We start from the raw sequence: 24,466 nt of genomic DNA on the forward strand, positions 1-24,466 counted from the left end.
CACGCACTCAAGTGGGACCTGGGGGCGGGACTCGGGGAGAGGAGAAGCGCCTGCGCAGTTCTTTCGGGCGGTTCTCTAATTGACGAGTGCGCGGAAGTTGAGGGAAGTAAGGAGGTGCGAGGGTCCGTGGGGTGGACTGGGTGGTGCCCGCGGAAACGGATGCGTCGTTTCACAGCTGTTTCATTACTGAGATGCTCTAAGAACACAGTTTTGGAGCCAGACACACTTGGGATACTTCCCTCTCTGGGCCTCAGTTTTATTCATCTGAAAAGTGGGCTTAATCACCTCCACCTGAAAAGCTGTTGAGAGGCTTTTGATGAGAGTATACACGTAAAAAACACTCAGCACAGGGCCTGATACACCATGGCTGTATAATCCATTTAACATGGGTATAATATTTCCCAGTTTGTAAGATTGCTTTCTCTTCTCGTTCGCTCTAAGGTCGATTTAATAAAAGTCGCTTACCGGGCGCCTACTGTGTGTCCGGTCCTGGAACAGGCTTCGGTAGGTGATCATTGTCACATTCCTGTTTTACTGGTGGGAAACCCGAAGCCCAGAAAGGGAAAGGGTCTCTCCTGAGGTCACTGCTGCAGTCTGGGCAGAGCCAGTGCGTAGCCAGTACCTGAACTCCTGGATCTCCCGTTATCTAGAAGTAGATGACATGGGGGACGGAAGCTGATTGGGGAGAGGGCCTAACCTAAGACCAACCCTGTCACCTACGTGGGGTGGGGCACTGCCACGTCTAAGGTGACCCCTCCACCCCCCGCGCCGCGGGAGGAATCGCAGACACTGCAGTCCCGACGAGGGACTCCCCAACGGTACCTGTCCCGCCAGAGTGAGGTGCAGATTAGGGTGGGGGAGTCTGGGTGGCCTTATGACCCCGGAGGGCAGAGATTGGAAGGGGTATGGGGTGGACGTTCGAGACTTCCGGGGGACCGTGTTGGGGGATCGCGATGGACGCAATCAGGAGGGAGCACAGTCCGCATGGAGCGACCTACTGCTACCTGGAAGGAGGTATTGAGGGGGGTGGGTGTCAGTTCTGAACATAAAATAGGGGGAGGGACCCTGTTCATCCGGAAAGGAACGTATAGGTTTTTTTTTATTGCATGAGGGTGGGTTCAGGCTGCAATTATGAGAAAGCGCCATTGGGATGTAGGTTTCTGGTTGCCATTAGGAGTGGGAGGCAGTCTAATAGAGGGGTATCTTGGCCCCTAGCCTAAGGGGACTATAGGCCGCTACTGGGAGCCCGGACGGTCGTAATCGTGGTCTTTTGCCATGGGCACTGGAGGCAGTGGCGGTAATGTGGGCATCTAAGTCGTGATCAGGAGGGGACTATAGTCGCTGAGATGAGTAGTCCCAACAGGTCAAGAGGTGGAGCAACAGGGACCCTCGGCTTAAGTCCTGGGTGGTAGCAGAGCCCCTGAGAACCAGCACCAAATCCAGCCGAGCTGCGGCACAGCCCACGCAGCAGTCTCGGGTTGGGGGCGGGGCTTGCCGGCCTCACTCTGCGCCTGCGCCGAAGGGGCGTGACGGTCGCACCTGCGCGAGTTGGGGAAACGAGGAGGGGCGAGGTGACGCAGGCGTAATAATAGAGAAGGTGCCAGAAAGATCCAAAACAAGTGGCTGCGGCCGTCGCCCAGGAGTCATTGGACGCCGGCGTCCGGTGAGGAACCAGGAAGGCCTAAGGGCGACTGGTGGCGGGTAGACAGAACCACCTGGGCGCCGAGGAGTGTGCGGTACCGTCTTTGCAGGGTGAGGGTCGGGTTCGAACAGTACCACTCGGGTGGAGCGGACGGCTGCTTTGGTCGGTCCCATTTGGAGGGAGCAGAGGGGTCACTTTCGGGCGGTACCACTTGGGTGGAGCCGTGGGCGATCGGGCGGTACCATTGGACGGAGCCAAGGGACACATCCGGGCAGTCCTACCCGGTGGCTCGGATAGTTGGCAGGGTGCCCCGGGATGGGCCTCGAGGCTTGCTCGAACCCAGTTACTTGGTCGGGTGTGGAGGCTGGTTCGGAACGTACCATCTGGGGAGGGGCGTTGGGGCCTGGCTGGCCCGACTGGTGGGAGGTAGAGCTGGGTCCGGCGTCTCGACCTGTTACTAGGGGACCTTGGGCGATACCATTCTCTTCCGAGGGGAGGGAGGCTGAGACGGTTTTGGGGGGAGGGAGTCGGCACTACCCCTCTGGGTGATGCGGGGCGGGGAGGCTCACTGGCCGAGGTGGGATCTGGTCGTTCGCATTGCTGACCATCGTCCCTTCCTCGCTGGGTGGGTTTTAGGCCCGAGTTCCGAGCTTGTTCCTGCTCCCCTCCCCCCGGGTATGGCGCTGCCCGGGTCGACCCTGGCCCCGAGCTGGGAGGAGGATGAGTGCCTGGACTACTACGGGATGCTATCCCTGCACCGTATGTTCGAAGTGGTGGGCGGGCAGCTGACCGAGTGCGAGCTGGAGCTGCTGGCCTTCCTGCTGGATGAGGCCCCCGGCGCCGCCGGCGGCCTGGCCCGTGCCCGCAGCGGCCTGGAGCTGCTACTGGAGCTGGAGCGCCGAGGCCAGTGCGACGAGAGCAACCTGCGGCTGCTGGGACAACTCCTGCGTGTGCTGGCCCGCCACGACCTGCTGCCTCACCTGGCCCGTAAGCGGCGCCGGCCAGGTATGGTTGAATGGGATGGTGATGGGCCTGCCTGGCTTCCAGTGGGGAGAGGGCCTTGCTTCTGCTGGGCCCCCCATGTCTCCTATCAGACAGACCTGTCCCACTCCTCCTCCTCTCAGAATATCAGAGAGGAGGAGGAGGAAGGAGGAGAGATGGCTTTGTAAGAGGGGAGGGATGAGCTTGTGGAATTTGGTCACATCAATAATGACAGTAATGGGGAGCGGATGTTGCTCAAGTGGTTGAGCACCTACTTCCCACATGGGAAGCTCTTGGCTGGGTTCCGGTGCCTCCCCAAAACAACAACAACAACAACAACAAAAACAAACAGCAAAGAAACAAAAAAACCAATTCGGAAGCTGATGTGGCTCAGTGGTTAAGTGCCGGCTTCCCACATACAAGGTACTGGGTTCAATCCTCAGCTGTGGTACCTCAAAGAAAAAAAAGGTTATGGTTACTGTTTTTGGACAGCTTATTTTACATTGAACACAAGCTGTAAGCCTGTCATGTGAATTAAAACCTTGTGTCCTTTCACTAATCCCATGAGGATGTCCTGGTACTGTCTCCACTCTACAGGGACAGTAGCAGTTTCAGAAAAGTTAAGCAGCTTGTCTGCAGATAAGAAGCAGATACTTTCTATGTGGCAGGCCCTGGGAATATAAGGTAATAGGGCTGACAAGATGTTTGTTCTATGAAACTTTTAGTGGAGGACTCAGACAGTAAAACAGAGAAAGAAGTAATATATTTTTAAATAGGATTTTAGAAAAAGTAACACTGAGTAATGGAATGGAGAGAATGGGATGTGCAAGAAAGTGAGGGGAGGGCACCTTGGCTTGGGTGACCAGGGAAGACCTTTATAAGAAGGTGACATTTGAGGCTGCAGTACCAGCTGTGCAGAGATCGAAGGGGAGGAAATTCTAGGCAGAGGGAAAGGCATGCCCTGAAGTGGAAACAAGTTTGACATCCTGAGAGGCCAGCAGAAGGAGGCAAGAAGCCACCTCGCACACAGTTGTAGATAACACAGCCAGGAAGCGTGGGAGCAGGATTCAGACCCCAGCTGAATTGTCTCTAGAGTTGATGCCCTAACCTCTGAGAGATCAGGGATGGGAAGTTTTGGGGCTGCCTAGAGCCCCTGGCATGTGTAGCTCTCCTGAGCTCTTGAGCCCTTAGCTGGGTTTTACTGTTGGGTACAGTGTCCAGTTTGGGGAGGGGGAATTATGGACTTCTGCTGCCCAGAGTAAGCCCGTGGGATTTGGATAAGCAGGAGAAGGGCAGCATCAGGGAAGGTCTATCTGTGTTTTTGGAGAAATACATCTTGTGGTCAGGCTCTGGAAAGAAAGTGTGGGAGTCTGCAGAAAGGCCTGCTCACTCCCTGGGGGCCCCAGGGAGAGCTTGGGGCAGTCGGTGGGGTGGGGGGACAGGGGCCATTTCAGGAATCTGACCATTTACAGAATAGCCCTGACAGTTTCAGCTGCTGTCGGGATATGTTAGGTGGCCCCAAGAGGTGGTGAGGCCTCCATCTGGGGAGGCATTTGAACCACAGCTGGGCAGGCTAAGTGTTTGAGACAGGATGGATACTTGGGTTCTGCCCTCTGGAGGAACTTAGGTACCAGGTGGAGCAAGTATGCTTCTCAGGGGCTGGGATTTGGGGGCTGGGCCTGAGAGAAGGAGGCTGTGAATGTTCTCTTCCATTCCTCTCTTCCCCCAGTTTCTCCAGAACGCTACAACTCTTCAAAGCGGACAGAGGGCAGCTGCCGCCGCCGCCGCCGCCGCCGCCAGTCAAGCAACTCTTCCAATTCTCAGCAGGGTCAGTGGGAGACAGGTGAGCGCAGCGGATGGGCATGACCACACTCTCTCTTTTCTCCCTAAGTCCTGATGAACCTCCCCCTTGCTCCCCAATCCCAGCCCATCCGGGAAGGGCCCTGAGGGGTCACTCTGCCTCACTTTCGCTGTGTGTGTGCATGCCCGTCTAGATTCTTGCTATAAAAGTCTGTGTCCAGAAGCAACGTGGAGAATCATTTGATGGGGCCTTACACTTCCATCTAAGTGGCATCACATTGTGGGGATCTTTCTGCTGCTGGCTGTCTCTGCAGGATGTGTTTCTGAGATTTATTCATATTGAGTATCTCTGATTGGTTTCTTTTAATTGCCAATCAGTTAATTTACGCAATCTCTTTTTCCACCTAGTTTATGTAAACTTACAGACATATAGACAAATTGAGTTAGCACAGTGAATATGCTTATATCTTCCAAAGAGGTTCAATAATTGTTGACATCTTGCCACTTTTGCTTTATATGAGATGTACATGTGAAATGTAATTTTGTTGTTGTTCTGGAACTCTTTGAAGGTAAATTATAGACATCAGGACATGCTACTCCTAAATCAGCAGGTGTTCCCTGAGAATAAGGATATTCTTTTATACGACCATAGGACCATTGTCATACTTAAGAAAATAAATACCAGTTGTGTAATATTCTAAGAGTTCATTTCCAAGTCTTTCTGAAAGTCTCACCTTTCGGGATCCACTCATAATTCACATGTTGCATTCAGTCAGTTGTTATGACTCCTTAATTTCTTAAAATTGAGTGGAAAGTCCTCCCTCCCCCCACCTTTTTCTTTTTTTCTCTTTGATATTGACTGTTGACCTAATCAGACCAGTTGTTTTATGGATATCTCGGTTGTTATGGATAGGTCCAGTTGTTTCCTAATGGTGTTGTTTAACTTGTTCCTCTGTCTCCTGTATTTTCTGTAAAGTGGGAATTGGGTTTAGAGTCTTGCTTAGATTCAGTTGGCACATTTTTGGCAGAGAAATCCCATAGGTGATGTCATGCTCTTACGTTGGAGCACACAGGAGGCATGTAAAGTTTGACTGTCCCATGGTGAGTGGGAAAGTTTGATCACTTGGTGAAGGTAGTGTCTGCCATAGTCGTCCATTGTAAAGGCACCTTCTATCCCTTTATGACTAGTAAATCTATGGGGTGATACTTTGATGCAGCCTGTTCCCAGCACTTGTTCATCCAATGATTTTAGCATCCATTGGTGATCCCTGCCAGAACCAGTTATGTTGTTGCAAAATGGGAATTCTTCTCATTCTGTTCTCTTTTCTACCTCTTTTAGTTGGAATTCTTTCAAGAGGAGTTTTTCCTCCCAATAGGAGTTTTTTCTTTTCTTTTTTCTGAATATCACTATAGACTCATGCATTTTTCTTTCCTTACTATGTTACAATCAATTAGTCACTCTTATGTTAAACTGGCTAGCTTCTATGTCCTTTTAATGTGTCTCTATCATTCTTTGGGCACTTCCTGCTTTGTGACGCTGCAAGATGTCCTGGGCTGGCCTTATACTTCCACCTAGCCCCAGGATTGGCTGTTTCTCAAGGAATCCTAGTTTCTTTTTGAGGCAGTGGTTTTCAGAGACCAAGATCTGGCTGCTGAGCATGCACAATGTTTCTAGAGGTTTTTTTTTTTAGTAAACAGAGTTAGGAACTATGCTTTAAAAAAAAAAAAGGTTCATATTAATATTTTCAATTCAAAATCAACAATACAGGGACTTTTTTGTCTTCTAAAAATCTTCGTTCTTAATCACATATGGATGGATGGATGTGTTTGCTTTATCTTATGATGATAGTAAAATAGCTTTTAAATTATAAGGTCACTACCACTATTGGTTCTATCTACTAAATGAAACAAAAGATTTTTTTGTGGTTCTTCTTGTCTTTTGAGTATATCCCCCTGAGAGTGTATAGTCAGAATGTTCTTCCAAGTTACTTGAAATAATTCATTTCTCTTTGTAGTCATGTTATTAGTTAAATACAGTTAGGTTCACTTATTTCTGTTTATATTTGATATTATGGTTTGTTTCTTTTTTGATTCGTTTTTCTTTTTCATTTTTTTTTTTTTTCTTTTTTAGGAGGTACCAGGGAGTGATGGGTACATGGGAAGCAGGAGCTCAACAACTGAGCTACATGTGCTTCCCAATGAGAGTTGGTTTTTTAGTTTGTTTGTTTTTAGGAGGTATTGGGGATTGAACCCAGGACCTCATATATGGGAAGCTGGTGCTCAACCACTTGAGCTACATCCACTCCCCTTTAATTTTTGACTATGTAATATAGTTACATGGCTCAAAAGTTTAAACTGTGTAAAAAAGTGTTCTTAGAAGAGTAATTTTCATGGTTGCACCTTATCCCCATTTCAAGTTTGTTTTTTTTTTTTTTAAAGATTTAGTTTTTATTTCTCTCTCCCTCTGCCTGTTGAATGCTCTGTGTGTCCATTCGCTGTGTGTTCTTCTGTGTCTCCTTGCATTCTTGCCAGCAGCACCGGGAATCTTTGTCTCTATTTGTTGCATCATCTTGCTGCATCAGTTCTCTGTGTATGCAGCGGCACTCCTGGGCAGGCTGTGCTTTTTTCATGCAGGGTGGCTCTCCTTGCAGGGTGCACTCCTTGTGCGTGGGGCTCCCCTACACTGTAGACACCCCTGGGTGGCAAAGCACTCCTTGCACGCATTAGCACTGTGCATGGGCCAGCTCACCACATGGGCCAGGAGGCCCTGGGTTTGAACCGTGGATCTCTTTATGGTAGGTGGACGCTCTGTCAATTGAGCCAAATCTGCTTCCCGTCAAGTTTGTTCTTCCCATGTTCTGTTTGATGAAACTAAAGAAATATAAGATATAACTTTATTTGCTTTAATATCTTATGCACAGTGCAGCAAACTGCAGACACTTGTTTTGTACCTTTTTTATTTCACTAAACAATCTATGCTGGAAATCCCCGTGTTCCTTTTTCTACTTGTCAGACATTTATATTGTCTTCAAGTTCTCATGGTCATGCATGATGCTTAGTGGCTATTGTCATGGTGGTCTCCGGGCGGGAGTATAAAGCATTTCTCTAGGGTCAAACTGGGACGGGCACTGCTGGGTGGCAGTTTTACGCCGCCTCTAATAGGCAGAGCCACTGAGGCCAGGGAGGCAGAGTGCTTTGTTGCCTGCAGCGCCTTGAGCTCTTTGCCAGGCACCCACCTGTCACCCTCCTCCTCAGTCTGCCCCATCTTTCTCTTCTCAGGCTCTCCCCCAACCAAGCGGCAGCGGCGGAGTCGGGGTCGGCCCAGTGGAGGTGCCAGACGGCGACGGAGAGGGGAACCCGCCGCTCCCCAGCAGCCGCAGGAGCCAGCCAGGCCCGCCTCGGAAGGCAAAGTGACCTGTGGTAGGTGTCTGTGGGCCGGGGGCAATGCAGGGAGCGTACCTGGGGCAGGCTGTGGGGTCAGGGCTGGAGAAGTGGGCATTCATGCGGGGCATGGCAGGCCTGGGGGGGCAGCAGTGCTCATCCAGTCATTCAGCACAGCGAGTTCTTGTCTTTTCCGTTGCCGTGTACATTGTAGTCTACAATGTAGTCTTGCTAGTCTACATTGTAGACTAGATCACATTGGGTGCCTTCCCTGATAAATCCTTGCCCCTTATTTCCTTGGTTTATTCAGCAAACATTTGCAGGAGTCCACTTATTCAACAGTTTCTTCTTCTGCAGTGACAGAATATTATTGGGGTAAAAAACAAGGAACTTGGGTCCAAGCTGTCTGGTTGACATCTGGGCCTTGGCCCTTACAAGCTCTGACCTTGGGCAAGTGACTGAATCTCTCTCTGCTTCAGTTTCCACATCTGAAAAAATGAGGCTGATAATGGCACCTCCCAACTAGGGAGGGTTGTGAGAAAAGAACCAGCTAACCCATGTAATTCATTTGGGGCAGCACCTGGCACATGCCTAAGGGTTTGCCCTCATTCTCACTATTACCGAGCAGTGTGCTTGGGGCAGGGAATGCAGCAGGGGAAGTGCATGGCAGAGGGGCCATAGATGAGGTCCCTGCCTTTGAGGAGCTGACGTTATTGGGTGCCAGACCAGGGAAAGGGAAGGTCATTGGAGATGAGTGCTGCGAAGGAAATAAGCAGAGTGTTAGGAGGAGGAGTGAATAAGGGGCGCCTTAGAAATCAGTGGTCAAGGAGGGCCTCTCTGGGGAGGCGACTTTATGATTGAACCAGGGAAGGACATGGGTAAGTCTGGAACAGGAGACGGGCCGGCATGGCTGTTGAGTGAGTGGTGATGGCAGATGGAGGAGCCAGGCAGGGGCCTGTGCAGCTGGGCCTGGCAGGCCTGGTGTGTTTAAGACTTTAGATTTTATTTCAGGTGTGACAGGAAGTGCTATCAAAGGGTTTTAAGTGGGGGCATGGTGTAATCCGATAGCCTTTTGTAGAGGAACTCTGCTCTGTCTGAAAATCAGTTATTAAGGGAATTATGCTTTAAAAGCACTTAAAGCAGGGCCTGGCACAGAGTAGATGCCCAGTTAGGTGCACGTTACTTAAGTTAAGTAGAAGTAGCGAAACGAGGGAGAAGGCTGTGCAGTCCGACAGGAAGTTAGACTGGGGCAGTCACATTAGACAGGGTAGAAGGAGGTGAACTAAGGAAATCTGGAATTCCTTTGGATGCAGGGCTGACCAGATCTGCAGACCGGCTGGGTTGGTGAGGGGCGCGGGGGCTCTCCTGTGGAGGTGCCTGGTCCTATGGGGAGCACATAGGTACAGGTGGGCTCTCTGTCACCTACATACCACCTTCTCTGTGTTGGCTCAGGCCAGGGGCACAGAGGGGATCAGATCGGGTCCCTGTGCTTCCAGAGCTCCCGGGATGCAGGGGAAATGTCCAAGAGAGTGGCAGCAGGGCCAGTGTGGTGGGTGCTGTGAGCAGTGGGCTGTTGAGGCTCATGAGTGTGCAGGGGCGACCTCTGACCTGTCTTACCTTCCCTGTGGAGGGAGCACCTCAAGGACAGCTGGAGCAAGATAGATGAGGACCCAGGAGCATGCCTGGCACATGCAAAGTACATGTAAAGAGTGGCCTGCAGCCTGGTGTCATCTGTCAGGAGTAGAGGCTTTGTGGGAGCAGCAGGGGAGCTGAGGCGGGTGGGGTGCTGGACACTGGCGGGAGAGTTCAAACTTTATTCTGGGAATGATGGGGAGCCAGGGAAGGGTTCAGTCATTCATTCCTTCCTGCTTTTTCTTAAAACTCATTTCTATGCCAGGCACAGGCATTGAGGACATGGAGGTGGACCAGGTGGAGAAAGTTCTGACTTCAAGAGTTTACATGTTAGAAGGGGAGACAGGTGACCCGCAGACTAACCAGAGCATCACGTAGCATCAGCTAGTGACGGGAGCTCTGAAGAATAGAGCCGGGGAAGGGCACTGTTAAGTGCCAGGAAGTCCTCTGAGGAGATGCTGCGATGGAGTGATGGGAGAAGGGAGGGGGTGGGGTTCCCTTGGGAGGTGTGATGAAGGTGCAGAGCAGCAGGTGCACAGGTTGACAGGGTTCTGGGGAAGAGGCTGCCACGGAAACTGGAGATCAGGAGACCAGTGAGGGTGCTCAGGCCTAGGGCGGGGTGGTAATACGCAGGGAAGAGCTGTGGGCAGCTCGGGGTCCCCCACGAGGCCTCGGCCTGGTGTGCTTCCTCCCACCATCTGGAGAGCCTTTTCCAGCCCACGGAGCACACACCCTGCCTCCTTCCAGTGCCGTGGCAGCCCCTCCAGGTGGTCACACCCACTTCACAGATGAGGCTGCAGAGACCCGTGCTGGGCACCCTCAGGAGGAAGAGCCTGAAAGAGCAGGGCTGCGTCCTCTTTGCTGTTCCCGAGTCAGGTGGTAATTACCAGAGCTGCCAGGCTGGCTGGGCAGGCAGAGGCAGGCACTGCCGGAGGAGGATGCAACCAGGGTAGCTGAGCCCGGGTGGGTCTCCCTGTCATGCTGAGGCTTCAGATCTCTTTCTTGAGGGCAGGGTCATGATGGGGAGGTTGTTCAGAGGGGTGTGGCTGGGTCTTGTGGGGGGCGGGTAAGCAGGTCTGACTGCTGACTCATGGGCGGGGTGGGGCTAGATGAAGGCTCTCCCCACTTGGGCCCCAGTTTTCCCCTCTGATAAATGGGGATGGCTTTTCTTTAATAAGGGGTACGAAGAGGCCTGTCTTGACCTGACTCTGAGGTCGGGACCTGCTGTTCTTGTCCCCTCTCACCTGTGACAGCTGGTGTGTTGACCCCAGCTAGATGCTCTCCATTGAAGGAAAGAACTAGACTCAGCTCCCAAGAGTGGGAGGAGGGGAGTTGGGTGCTTCTGGGCCAGATCACAGGGGCTTCTCCCTCGGGCCATCCACGGGGTACCAGGCCAGCACATTCTACCCCTGCCCTTGAATTCTCAAGGTGCTGAGGTAGGGGTGACAGCCTCCATTGTGCAAATGAGAAAACAGGCTGAGGGAAAGGAAGCTACTAGTCTGGGTGACAAGTATCCGGCAGGCCTGGGTTGAACTGCGGCCTCTCAGCCCATGCTTGCCTATTTTTTCCTTCCCTACGTGTTCCTAGAGCACCTGCTGTGTGCTAGGTGCAGCGAGGACAGGAGGCTCCTGCCCTCACAGAGCCACAGTCAGGCAGGAGGAGAAAACTGAGAGTGAGACAGACATTTCAGATGTCAGCTGTGAAGAAAAATGGAGCAGGGCAGGGGGAGAGAAGGTGGCGGGGGAATGCTGTTTTGTGTGTTTTCAGTGTAGGGTGATCTAGGAAGGCTTCTGGGAGGACGAGAACTGACCTGAAGCGAGACTGTGAGAACCATTTGGGAGGCTAGGGAAGGCTGTTCCAGGTGGAGGGGTCAGCAGGTGGGAGTGGGCCAGCGAGGCAGAGCGTGGGACTAACAGGAGGTCAGGGTGGAAGAGAGCCAGGCGCAGAGTCTGCTGGGCCTTGAAAGCCCCAACCAAGGCCTTGACCTTTTTTGTGATGATGGGAAGTGGTTGAAGAGTTTGGAGTGATAGGACCAGCTTTATGTTCTTTCCTTCCAAGTTTTTCTTTGGAAAATATACAGAAATGGGTAGACTAATGTGATGAACCTCTGTGTCCCTGTCACTGGGCCTCAGCTATTGTCAACTTAGGGCTGATCTTGTTTTATCAGCCATATTATTTTGGAGGCAATTTCAGGTGTTCTCTTACTTCATTTGTAGATCACTACACATCACTGTGCATCACTAAAGGATAAGGACTACCTTTTTTAAAAAAAATACCTTTATTGCACAAAAAAAATAACGGTAATTATCAAGAATCACTCAAAATCAGAGCTCAGATTTTCAACTATTTCATAAATATTGACTCTCTAAAGTCTCCTAATCTATGGGATTTCCTGCTGTCTCTCTTTGCTCTCTTTTAACTCTTTGCATTGTACTTGTTGAAAGCAGGACTGCTGTTTGCCAAAGACTAGATCTTGGCAGTTGCATCCTGCGGTATGGCTGATTTAGCGTGTTTCCCTATCTTTCCTAAATATTGATAGTTTGTTCTAGAGAGCCTTGCTCAGATGCAGGTTTCATGTTTTTTTTCAAGACCACTTCCTAGGTGACGTTGTATTTGTCCGTTAGGACACATACACTGTGTGCCTACCTTTCTCTAATGTTTGCAGGAGCTTCTCCTCATTGCCTCAGTCCATTAGTTCAGTCAGGGTTGAAGAACTTTACATGTAACAAGACTACTTGGGGAAGAGACCAGAGCAAGGCAAGAACAAAGGCAGGAGGCCAGGGCTCCCGCAGTTGTGCAGAGGCAGGATGGTGGCTGGTGCGGGGGTGGCAACAGAGGGGCAGGGACATCTGTGCATTGTAGCATTCTGCCTCTCACTACCAAGGCCAAGGACTCCCACCTGCACACACACAGTGCCACGGAGAACGTGGTCCCTCTTTGTCCCAGGTCCACCTGACTAGGAACTCCTGGAGGAAAGACGGAGTGAGTGTCATCTCTGGGGTCCCTGGTACCCGTGGCACAGGGGCTGGCACAACACTGCTCAGCAGGCCTAGAGCCCGCTCCCTCATAGACCTTGCCTCCCACGGAAGCCCCTCCACTGCCTTCTGCATCATTCACCCCATAGGAAGGAGTGATGGGGCATGAGGTAGGGAGAGAAGAGGCTGCTGGGGCCATCTGAGTGTGGAAGACAGGTAGCAGTCCCCTCTAGGAAGGCTTCCCCCCACCCCCAAGGGCGGGAGCCATTTCCCCACAGCTGCCAAAGTGGACACGGACATTGGCAAATGCCTGGTGTGCCTGGCCAGAGAAAACAATTCAGCTAGCCCCCAGCTCAGGCCCCACGGGTGCTGGGCGTTCTTCCTGCCTCCCCGGCCACCGTCACCCTGGGATCTGCCCAAATCTCCATCTCTACGCCACCTTCAGCTCTCCCTGACCCTGCCCTCGTTCCTCATCACCCTGCACCTTCCACAGAGCAGCTTTGCGGAACGTCAGAAGGTCATGCTCTTCCCGTTACGCTTTGAGGACACTGACCTAAGCTCTTCACTGGCTCACATAACCTTCATGATAGCCTGCAAGAGCAGGTGCTGTGCTCCCCCTTGTTTCCTGGAGGTGCAAGGTGGTGACCTGCCTTGACCCCAGACTCCAAGCCGCAGAGCGCTACTGCTGACCAAGACCACCCTTGCTGGCCCCACCCTCCTCGTTCTCCACTTGGGTCTTCTCTTCCACAGCATCACTGCCATGCCGGCCCCTCTAGCCCACACACCCCAGCTTCTGCCTCTGGACTTCCATGCATCCTTTCCTCTGGGAATGCTGCTCCTCCCTTCTCCCATTTTCCTCCTTCATGGTTCACTTTAAGGGCTATTTCTGCAGAGGCGTCTGATCCCTTCCATCCAAATTACAACTCCCGCTCTATAATTTTCTCTCCTGGGTCTCAAGATGCCTTTTTTTTTTTAAGATTTATTTTTTATTTATTTCTCTCCCTCCCCCCCAACCCCTTGCCCAGTTGTCTGCTCTCTGTCATTCGCTGTGTGTTCTTCTGTGACCACTTCTATCCTTATCAGTGGCACTGGGAATCTGTGTTTCTTTTTGTTGCATCATCTTGCCGTGTCCGTTCTCTGTGTGTGTGTGGTGCCATTCCTGGGCAGGTTGCACTTTTTTCATGCTGGGTGGCTCTCCTTATGGAGTGCACTCCTTGCATGTGGGGCTCTCCTACATGGGGGACACCCCTGCATGGCACGGCACTCCTTGTGCGCATCAGCACTGCACATGGGCCAGTTCCACGTGGGTCAAGGAGGCCTGGGGTTTGAACCGCGGACCTCCCATGTAGTAGGCAGATGCTCTATCCATTGGGCCAAGTCCGCTTCCCTCAGGATGCCTTCTAATTAGCAGTTTGTGTATATGGTTGTGTGAGAGGCAGTGTGCAGGTAGGGGTGGTTAAGAGCTCGGCCTCTGGAGGCACCTTGACTGGAATTCCAGCTCTGCCTTTTCCTCTCGGTGTGGCCTTGGGCAGGTGACTCACCCTCTGGGCCTCAGTTCCTCCATCTGCAAAAGGGAGATAATAGCACTGTGGCGTAAGGTTGCTGGGACGATCAAAGAGGCCAGTACATGTGAAGTGGCCAGTTCTGTGCCAGCCCGTGGTAAGTGCTGTGTTAAGTGGCAGCTCTTGTCACCAAACTGTTGTGGTGAGGAGCAAGGAGAGAATGCTCGTAAAGCCCCTGGCTTGGGGCCAGGGCTGGCGCAGTGGCTTGGATAACGTGCGTCGTCTCCCGTCCCCTGCCCTCTCCCTCTGTGAACCAAGATGGTGTGTTCCAGATCAGAGGTTAGACTGTGGTGCCCTTGTTTGTAAAATAGAGACCGTGGAAGGCCCCGCAGTTTGGGTGGGCTGCCATAGCTAACATCCTGGGATGGGGCCTGGCACCGGGGCAGTGCTCCACAGGGGTCGGCTGTGTCCCCCTCCCACTTGAGGTGCTCGGTAAATCATCACTGAATGAAAGAACAAGCAGGGGTGGAACGTGGCGGGGGCTCCAAGCGAATAGACGGATAACTAGCCCCACAGGCCCCTCAGGGATCTGTGCCCAGAAGAGGGGCACAGCAGGGCATTGAACTGCATCGTGAAGTGGGGTCCCGAGACCTGGGCCTTGGCGGGCCAGTGGGTGTTCCGGGCAGAGGCAGGTCCTTTCCTGACTGAGGCCTGTGCAGGGAGCACTTTGACTGTGGCTGGAGGGCCAGGTATGGGCAGCTGTAGCAGGGATTGAAGGAGGGACAGGAGGGAGGAGGTTGGCTCAGGGGCCCAGGAGAGAGAGGGCAAGGCCTGAGGAGGGGCTCTGAGGGCAGAGAGGGTGGGTGTTGAAATCACAGTTCCCGTTTCTGGGTGTTTCTGTGTCGTAGGCTGTGGGCCAAGCGCTTTACGAGTTACCTCATTTAATCCTTGTGACCCACAGTGCAGTTGGGACCTCTTGTTTGTCTGCTTATGTTTTTCAGATGGGGAAACTGAGGCTCAGAGAGGTGAGGTCACATGCCCAAGGCCCCACAGCTAGAGAGCGGCAGAGCCCGGACTCGCCCCAGGTCTGTCGGACTCCACCCCTGGCTCTGTGCCTCTGCGCTGAGCAGCCCCTGTGGGGCCTTGGACAGGTGCTGCTCCTCCCGGCCCCCTGCTGCCCCACCCCACAGTGAGGGCATTGTCAGACACTTGGAGGAGGCCGGGATGTGGGGCGGGGAGGTCTCGTCTAGTCCTCGGGTGTCTTGGGGCAGAGGCTGGCCGGCTTCTCTAGGTCTTCATCAGAAGGCGGGGTTCCCCTCTAGGCAGAAGGAGGAAGGGGAAGGGCTTTTTAGGGAGGAGGAAGTGGGTGGATCCGAGACCTCCTGGGGAACAGGAGACCCACCTTCCACCCTCTGCCCTCCTGCTGACTCGGTCTGGGAAAAGTGAGGGAGTCCAGGGCCTGTGGCTTCCCTTCCCAGAGCTTTAGTTTTCTTATCTGTCAAATGGGTTGAAGGTGGCCCCTGTCCCATGGGGCGATTGGGTGACCCTGCTGAATCCCCAGGAATAAAGCACTTGGCAGCCAGAGCTGTTGGCTGCTGCTTTTCCTGGAGCACCCGGCACTGGGCCCAGCGCCAGCCAGCTCCTGTCTATCCATTGCTCACCTCTTAATCCTCCTAACAGCTCCCCACGAGCAGGGATTGCCCCTGGGTTTAGGCAGGAACCCGGGCTGGGCTGGAATCCACCCAATACAGAAGCCTGCCCTCCAGGGTGACCTTTGTCCAGCGCAGCTGCTGCCTGACCCTGTACCCTCGGGCAAGTCACTTCACTGTGCTTTGGTCCATGTCCTCTCCAAGTTGGACAGCAGGGCCTGCTCACCGGGTTGTGCCAATTAAACGAGCTCCTACGCGTCAAGCACATGGAGTGGTGCCTGGCAAGTAGCGCTCTGTAAATGTTGGCCCTTGTGATAGTTTCCAGCTTCCGACTGATCCTCAGGACACCCTGTGTCATGGTGTAGAGCAGAGGTGCTGTCACCAGCCCCATTTCAGAGCTGGAGCTGCATCATCCAGGGGAGGTGATCTACCCCTGGTCGATCTGCAGGGACCGTGGGGAGAGTTCACCTCAGCAGTCTGTTCTGTCCCCTGCGCAGAGCTGCCATTTCTTTTGGGCATTTGTGGGCAGGGTTGTACTAAGCAGAACTGCTGGTTGCAAGTGATAGAAACCCAACTCAGGCTGGCTTAAGCCAAAAGAGGAATTGATTGTAACTGAAAACCCAGGCTTGGTGTGGTCTGGGGCTCCTGTGATGAACTCAGTAATCTTTTCTCTAGCACTGGCCCTGGGTAGGCTTCATTCACTCCCCTCCTGGTGGCACCATGGCCCCCAGTAGCTCCAGGCTTACTCCCCACTCTCTTAGCCTCTGGAGTTCCCAGTCAGGTGGGCACAGTTCCAGCCTTAAACGTTCTGGGTCTAGTCTGGACCCTTTACTTGCCTGGAGCTTGGTGGTGGTTTTGGGGGTGTGGAGGTTTGTTGGCTCCATGTGATCTCATTGTTGGGGGGAAAGGCTGGTCGCCTAAAGGGAAGTCCACTCACAAATTCTTTCAGTCATCGGTTCTTGTAACAAATCTTTATTGAGGTCATACTTTGTGCCAGTGGATTATAGAAACACGTTAACAAAATAGACAAAAACCTTTCCTTCATGGAGTTCACACTGGGGGGAGACAGATGCTTAGTATGATTGTAATGTAAATTATAGAGTAGGTCAGAAAGTGGTAAGTGCCTTAGGGAAAAAATGGAGCAGAGTATGGGGCATTGGGAATGCTGGGGGTGGGGGCTCAAGTTTAAAATAGGCTGGTCTGGGGTAGGTCCCAGTGGCATTCGAGCAAAGACCTGAAGGAAGTGAGTGGGCAGGTGTCTTGTTGATCTGGGGAAGAGCACCCTGACTGGTGAGGGCGAGCCCAGGAGAGGTGGGGCGGAGGCGGAAGCTGCCTGGTGGTTGGAGGCACGGCAGGGAGGCTGTGAGGCTGGAGGAAGCAGAGAGGCCCGGACGTGAGGTCAGGGGCGGGGCAGAGGCCACATCAAGGAGGGCTGTGGAGGCGGCGGTGAGGGCTTCACCCGGGCCGGCCGGAGGGGACCGGGAGGATTCAGTGGGAGGAAGGGTGGTGGCCCCCGTGCAGTGCGTCTGGTGTGGGCTCCCTCCCTGACCTTCCCTCCTTCCCTGCAGACATCCGGCTCCGGGTTCGAGCAGAGTACTGCGAGCACGGGCCAGCCTTGGAGCAGGGCGTGGCGTCCCGGCGGCCCCAGGCGCTGGCGCGGCAGCTGGACGTGTTTGGGCAGGCCACCGCCGTGCTGCGCTCGAGGGACCTGGGCTCCGTGGTGTGCGACATCAAGTTCTCTGAGCTCTCCTATCTGGACGCCTTCTGGGGCGACTACCTGAGTGGAGCCCTGCTCCAGGCCCTGCGGGGCGTCTTCCTGACTGAGGCCCTGCGCGAGGCTGTGGGCCGGGAGGCTGTCCGCCTGCTGGTCAGCGTGGACGAGGCCGACTACGAGGCGGGTCGGCGCCGCCTGTTGTTGATGGAGGAGGGGGGGGGGCGGCGCCCCACCCAGGCCTCCTGATCCTGGCTCTGGCAGGGCCGACCCCACCTCCTGGCCTCCGGGCCACCTTCTCTCCCGGAGGACTGTCTCCGCCCCTAGAGGACAGTCACTTCAGCTGCTCGGAGGACTTCGACAGGACGACCAGGCCCCCTGCAGCCCCTCCCACAGGATGTGGGCACTGAGGTCTAAACCACTTCCAGCTGAATTTCCTTCCCACGCTCACCCCCACCCACAGGTGTGTCGTGTGTTCCCTTAGCCTCAGGAGGCCAGGGGCTCCGGCTCCCTGCTCAGCTGACTCCCCTTGGGCTGTCTGCACACACATAAGCCCCTTCTGAAGTCTCCCCTGGGCCCCTGCCACCACACCCTTCCTTGGCCCCAGGGCCTCTCTCAGGATCTCTGATTTTACCACCCTGATACCAGTGGACACTGGAGCTGGGGTGCATGTGGGGCCTGTTCACCTTGCCCCCCACTTTATAGCCAGCCAGGACCAGAAAACAACTGCCTTCTCAGAAAGGGAAGGCAAGGGTTTGGGGACTGATGGGAATGGCCCTTACAAATGGCACCAATAAAACTGCCCTGGAAGGGGCACAGGTGGGCACCAAGACTCCGTAGGGCTCTTTCTTTATGAAGCAGGGGAAGGATGTGATGAGAACCTGGGCTCTGTACCCATTTCAGAGTCTTCCTGGCCCAGCATTAGGGGCAGGAGGGTGAGCAGGATGCTGAGTCCAAATCTGCCAGCTCCTACTTCCTCTCTGGGCTTCAGTTTCCTCATCTGTCAAAAGAGGAAATACTGCCTTGAACTCATAAACTCTCCTGATCCTGTTCAACATTCCTAGTTTCTGTGTGTCTTTGAGGGTCCCGGTATTTAAAACTAGTTCATTGAGCTGGGTCAGCTACAATGAACAAGATGAGTCAGCTGAAAGGATAGGCCAACAGGGCTTCTCTTTCTAGAACCCCTTTTGAGGTGCCTCCCCCCTCCCCTTGGTACACCTTCTTGACATTCACCTTCTCTTAACCTGGGTCTGGGTTCTTCCTCTCTCAGGCCAAAAGCTGCTTCCTGCTGCCCTGTGGCTACCGCTGAGGTTGTGGTCTCCTGCTCTTTCCCCACCCCTTGTTTAAGGGCTCAGGAACTTAAGTTTCTTACACAATACCCGGGGTTTGCCTTCCTGAGGGGGGAGGGAGCCAGGCCTGGGGAGTTGGGGGTGGGGTGGGCAGGGGTTCTCCACTGCTGCTCTCTTCCTGAAGGGAGGGGTACACATGTCCTCACCTCAGAACCTCATGGGCCCCTGACCTGCTTGATGTACAAGGCTGGAAGGGGAAGTCTAGGACTGGAGTCCTGTCTGGGAGTCAAATCCGGGTCCCACCAGTTGCTGTGGGACCCTGAACTGTTCCCTTGCCTTCTCTGGGGGTGCTGCTAAGTTCACTGGGCACCTCAAGATCTATTAGTTCTCAGCCACCCTGTGTAAAGGGGGGAAATGGGCTCAGAGGGGAAGTGCCTTGCCTGAGAGATGGGGAAGAAGCAATGAGGAGAGCACTTCTCCCCTAGTGACACACAAGGGAGGAAGATGGGAGGAAGGATGAGAGGATTCTCTCTGGACCAGGAATAGGCTTTCATTTTATGACCTTTGCAATTTGGGGCTCTTCTCTACTTGGGTTTACTGTGCTGAGGGTGGGCTGCTGCTGGTCTTCGTTTTCTCTGGGCTCCCTGCCGCGGACCGAGATTCTAAGACCCGTCCTTAGCCCTTAAGCCCTGGGCCTTTCTCCTTCCGCTCACGGCGCAAGCTTCAGGCTCCGCTCCCGGCGTCTGTCCCGGTAAGAGGCCCCAGCGTTGGTTCCCGCAGCTCTCAAGGCGCCCCTCCTATCCTCTATGTCCATCTTTCTCTGCCCCAACTCTTTCTGGCACGTGCTGTGGTGCCCCGCGCAGGCGCAGTGTGTGCCAGGAAGTCGGTGATGGCGGGAATTGTGGGGCAAAGCGTGCCCTGGCCGGAGCCTCCCTGAGCGCATGCGCTGTGAGTCCCTCTGGGTTTTCCAGAGACAAAGCAGTACGCCGGGGACGACAGACAGGCCCGTGAGGCCCGGAAGGCTCAGACCCAGGCCACGAGGACAATCGAGGGAGATTGAAGAGCATCAGAAGGCAAGAAACAGGATTCTGTGGGGCAGGGCATGGACCGGTGGGGGCCAAAGGATATAGGGGCCCGTCGGTGCTCAGAGCAAAGTGGTCCATGGCTTCAGAGGAGAGGAGCTGGGGCTGGTTCTTGAAGGATGAGTAGGAGTTCAACAGAATGACAGAGGGCACCCAGGCAGAGAACCGTTCTAGTGAAGGTCTCAGAGAACTTCCCAGAATAGGATGTAGAGAGAGATGGACAGTGAAAGATAAGTGGAAATGCAAAGCCAGCCATCCCTACATTTGAACAGCTAAGACATCTTGTGGGGAGCAGGAACTGGGGAGGCGTGGGGACACACTCAGATCCTGATAATCAGGATACAAGGTGAAAAGCTGAGCCTGGAGGCAGGCCCAGTGGGCCTGGGGCATGGCAGCAAATGTTTCACGAGAACTATGTGCCGTGCTCTGAACTGCGCTCTGCGCCAGCCCCTGAGGTGACTCCAGCCCTGGGACAGAGGCTGGAGAGACCCAGGCAGGCTCCACAGATTGGGTAGTTGCCTGCTCATTCATGTTTAAAATACCACCACCACAAGATACAATTTCATTGTGAAATATAACTTTCAGAAAAGAACATCACACAGTTGTAGAATTGTAAAACACCTGTGCCACTCACAGTCAAGAAATATATTACCCGTACCCCAGAAGCCCCGCAACCATCTTTCTGTCACGAGCTTCTTCCTGATCACAAACTCCCTCATCCCCCAGCTGGGACTGCTGTTCTTTTACAGAAATTGATTCTAGGCTTTTCTTTAACTTTTAGTTTCACAACAAAATGATATTGTTAACTTTGTCTCTCTTTGGACTTGAGATAAATGGAATCAAACAACATATGTTGTATAGTGTCTGGCTTCTTTTGCATAACATTGTGTTTGTGAGATTCTTCCATGTTGTGTTTATCTGTAGTTGGCTCATGTTTATTACTCATATTTATTTTTATATAGTGTTCTATTGGATGAGTATACAACAATTAGTTTATGCATTGTGCTGTTGAGGGATATTTAGGTTGTTTCCAGTTTGGGATGATTACAAATGCTGCTGCTATGAACAGTCTTGTGTATGTTTTTTTGGTGAGCAAATGTATAATTTGTGTTGGGGCATACCTAGTAATGGAAATACTGGACATGAGTATGGATATGTTCAGCTTTAATAGATAACTACCAAACTACTTAAAGTTGTTATACCAATCCACCAGCACTGAACAACAGTTCTTTTTGCTTCACATCCTACAACACTTGGTGTTATCAGCCTCTTTAGTTTTTTTTTTTAAGATTTATTTATTTATTTCTCTCTCCCCTGCCCCCAGTCCAGTTGTCAGTTCTCTGTGTCTATTTGCTGCATGTTCTTCTTTGTCCACTTCTGTTGTTGTCAGCAGCACGGTAATCTGCGTTTCTTTTTGTTGCGTCACCTTGCTGTGTCAGCTCCCCACGTGTGCGTCGCCATTCCTGGGCAGGCTGCACTTTCTTTCGCGCTGGGCAGCTGTCCTTATGGGGCACCCTCTTTGCGCGTGGGGCTCCCCTACACGGGGACACCCCTGCATGGCAGGGCACTCCTTGTGCGCATCAGCATTGTGCGTGGGCCAGCTCCACACGGGTCAGGGAGGCCCTGGGTTTGAACTGCGGACCTCCCATGTGGTAGACGGACGCCCTAACCACTGGGCCAAGTCCACCCCCCCCCTTTAGTTTTGACACTCCGATGGCTATGTGGTGGTATACTGTTGTGTTGTATTTTCCATCTACCTGATGATTCGTTTCTGCTCATTCTTGAAGGAGGAACAGGAGGTCTTCGGGTGGGTAGAGTGGACAAGGGTATTCCAGGTAAATGGAATAGCATGTGTATGCCTCTGGAAATGTTTGTTGAAATGGCATGAGTGTGTTTTTTCTTAAAATAGCATTAGGTCATTAAAAGTAAAGAGAGGGAAACGGACTTTGGCCCAGTGGTTAGGGCGTCCGTCTACCACATGGGAGGTCCGCGGTTCAAGCCCCGGACCTCCTTGACCCGTGTGGAGCTGGCCCATGCGCAGTGCTGATGCGCGCAAGGAGTGCCGTGCTACACAGGGGTGTCCCCCGCATAGGGGAGCCCCACGCGCAAGGAGTGCACCCATAAGGAGAGCCGCCCAGCGCGAAGGAGGGAGCAGCCTGCCGAGGAACGGCGCCGCCCACACTTCCCGAGCCGCTGACGACAACAGAAGCGGACAAAGAAACAAGACGCAGCAAAAAGACACAGAAAACAGACAACCAGGGGAGGGGAGGGAAATTAAATAAATAAAAAAATAAATCTTTAAAAAAAAAAAAAAAAAGTAAAGAGAATGCAGACATAAAGGGAACAAAGCCCAGGGTATATCAGGATGGAGAGGGGGACTCCTCTCCTCCCTCCTCCTCATGCACAAGTCATTCAATAAGCATTTGCTAATACACGCTTCTACTTCAGGCACTGCAGGAGGGGTCCAGTCCAGTTCCTCCCTTGGCGAGCTCTGGCTTAGGGAGCTGATCACTGGGGGCATCTCAAAGACCTGTTCAAGGAGCCATGGGAGCTCAGACGAGGCAGACACCCACTCTAACCTGGCTTTACAGAACCTTGTCTCCTTGGGGCTGACGTCTTCAGGTTCTACCACCCTGTATCTCACTTCTTCATTGACCTCTGTTGTGTTTTTGTTTTTGTTTCTTTAAGATTTATTTATTTATTTCCCCTTTATCCCCGTTGTATGCTTTCTGTGTCCATTCATTGTGTTCTTCTGTGTCCTCTTGCATTCTTGGCGGCACTGGGAAACTGCGTCTCTATTTTGTTGTAATCTTGCTGCATCAGCTCTCCGTGTGTACAGCGCCACTCCTGGGCAGGCTGTGCTTTTTTCACATGGGGTGGCTCTCCTTGCGGGGCACACACACCTTGCACATGGGGCACCCCTACGTGGGGACACCCCTGCGTGGCAGGGTACTCCTTGCATGTGGCAGCACTGCACGTGGGCCAGCTCACCACCTGGGCCAGGAGGCCCTGGGGATCAAACCCTGGACCCTTCATATGGTAGATGGACACTCTATCAGTTGAGCCATGTCCACTTCCCTTCATTGACCTCTGTTGATTCCCCGGTCACTTCTCCCTATTCCAGAAGACTCCAGCACTGGTCACAGACTTCCTCTCCACCCCATGCCCTGCCACCCTGCTAGGATACTTAGCTGCCACACAATGACCCATTCTTCCAATTACCTAGCCTCACCCTCTTTTCTTACGTCATCTCTGCTGACCTTCATCTCACTCCAGCCATCCCCTCCCATGACCACTCCTTGGACTTAGTCACTGCCTGGAAGTGAGACATACAGAGCCAACATTTATTGAGCACGTGTCCCATGTGCCAGGCACTGTGTCAAATGCCTTACATGTGTTTATCCCTCACACAGACCTGCAAAGCTGGTACTAGGATCCTCATTTCACAGATGATGCCGCATACTCTCGGGAAGGTGACATCTCTTCCCTGGCTGACACATTTAGTAAAGTGAGGAGAGGCAGGGTTCTAACACAGCTCTTTCTGAGTCCCAAATTTAAAACCCCTGTTTTTAACCACAATCCATACTGTCTTCAGCATTCAAAATCCAGTGTCCTGCCCTCTGATCCCAGCACCCACCTTCCAGGTCTGGCAGGCCATCACCTGTAGCATCGACTCAGAGAGAGCTCCGCGCCTTTGATCCATCTGTTTTCTGCCAGTCTTCCAGGCCCCTCCTGGCTTCTCTCCCTTCCATGCCCAGTCAGAGCTTTATTTTGGACCATCTGATCTCTTTCACTGGTGTACTCTAATAGTCAGAGTCCCAGCAGGAAACAGAAGGGACCACAGTTGGGATCATGAAGATAATTTAATGAAGCGACTATTTCTAGAGGTATGGGTAGGGTTGGAGGAATCAACAGGGGAGGTTCAGGCTGCAGGAAGCCATTGACTACCCAGCGAGGAGCCACAGAACATGCCTAAGGGGTCTGGAGTTGTGGAGGGGTACAGCCGCTGCCAGAGCCAAAGCAGGGAAGAGACATCCAGAACACTTTCTAGTGTCCTGCTGGTGCCTCCCTTAGGGAGAACCAAAGTAGAAGTCAGAGGCCAAGGGGGTCCGCCCGTGCCGTCCACGTGGGTCAGCTCTGTATGACGGCCATTCCATGTGGATAGAGAGGGTGGAGGTGCGTCTGGAAGGGCAGATGGAAAATGACCAGCACACAGTCTCAATTCCCTTATGCCATAGCTTTCTGCCTCGTCTGCCGGCATGTCCCTAACCCTCATGCAGGTGGCTGGGCTTGGCTCGGAGAAAGATGGTGGGGAGGTGGCGCAGAGGGATGCCACTCCATCTTCTTGGTCAGTCCCCTCTCTGTCATCATTCTCCTTGAGAATCCCCCAACCCTACCCCTGTGGTCTTAACAAATCAAACTGAGGCCAGTCAGTCATGATTTCCTTCAGCTTCCTATTTAAACGTACATGGTTCCATAGCTATGTTAACCTCATGTCTCTAGGCTCTATTCCAGTCCAATCCCTCCACCCACACATCACCCATCTATCGCGACTCCCCAGAATATTATTACACTATTCTCCCCTTCTGTGTCTCAACAGTCCTTCTCTCTTCTCTCTCTTCCTTCTCAGTTTATAAATATATCCAAATTTCTACCACCTTAGAAACCAACTCGGGCGGCGGACTTGGCCCAGTGGTTAGGGCGTCCATCTACCACATGGGAGGTCCTTGGTTCAAACCCTGGGCCTCCTTGACCCGTGTGGAGCTGGCCCATGCGCAGTGCTGATGCACGCAAGGAGTGCCCTGCCACACAGGGGTATCCC

At 53.0% G+C, this 24,466-nt stretch overlaps 1 protein-coding gene across 7 annotated transcripts; it reads left to right on the forward strand.

Moving 5' to 3' along the window:
* The first annotated feature begins 25 nt into the window (after positions 1-25).
* Positions 26-20,710, forward strand: DEDD2 (death effector domain containing 2). 7 transcript variants are annotated; one of them, XM_058280336.2, is made up of 6 exons: positions 26-114; positions 442-504; positions 2,279-2,647; positions 4,353-4,466; positions 7,703-7,843; positions 17,131-20,710. In XM_058280336.2, the coding sequence occupies exons 3-6, from the start codon at positions 2,320-2,322 to the stop codon at positions 17,520-17,522; spliced, it is 975 nt and encodes a 324-aa protein (XP_058136319.1). In that variant the 5' UTR covers positions 26-114; positions 442-504; positions 2,279-2,319; the 3' UTR covers positions 17,523-20,710. The 7 variants fall into 7 exon arrangements, with proteins under 7 accessions (XP_058136319.1, XP_058136315.1, XP_058136320.1 ...); XM_058280332.1 differs by having other exon boundaries at positions 44-1,014; XM_058280337.2 differs by lacking the exon at positions 442-504 and having other exon boundaries at positions 47-114.
* The last annotated feature ends 3,756 nt before the right edge of the window (positions 20,711-24,466 follow it).

The sequence above is a fragment of the Dasypus novemcinctus genome, chromosome 18, assembly GCF_030445035.2.
Source record: "Dasypus novemcinctus isolate mDasNov1 chromosome 18, mDasNov1.1.hap2, whole genome shotgun sequence".
Lineage (NCBI taxonomy): Eukaryota > Metazoa > Chordata > Mammalia > Cingulata > Dasypodidae > Dasypus > Dasypus novemcinctus.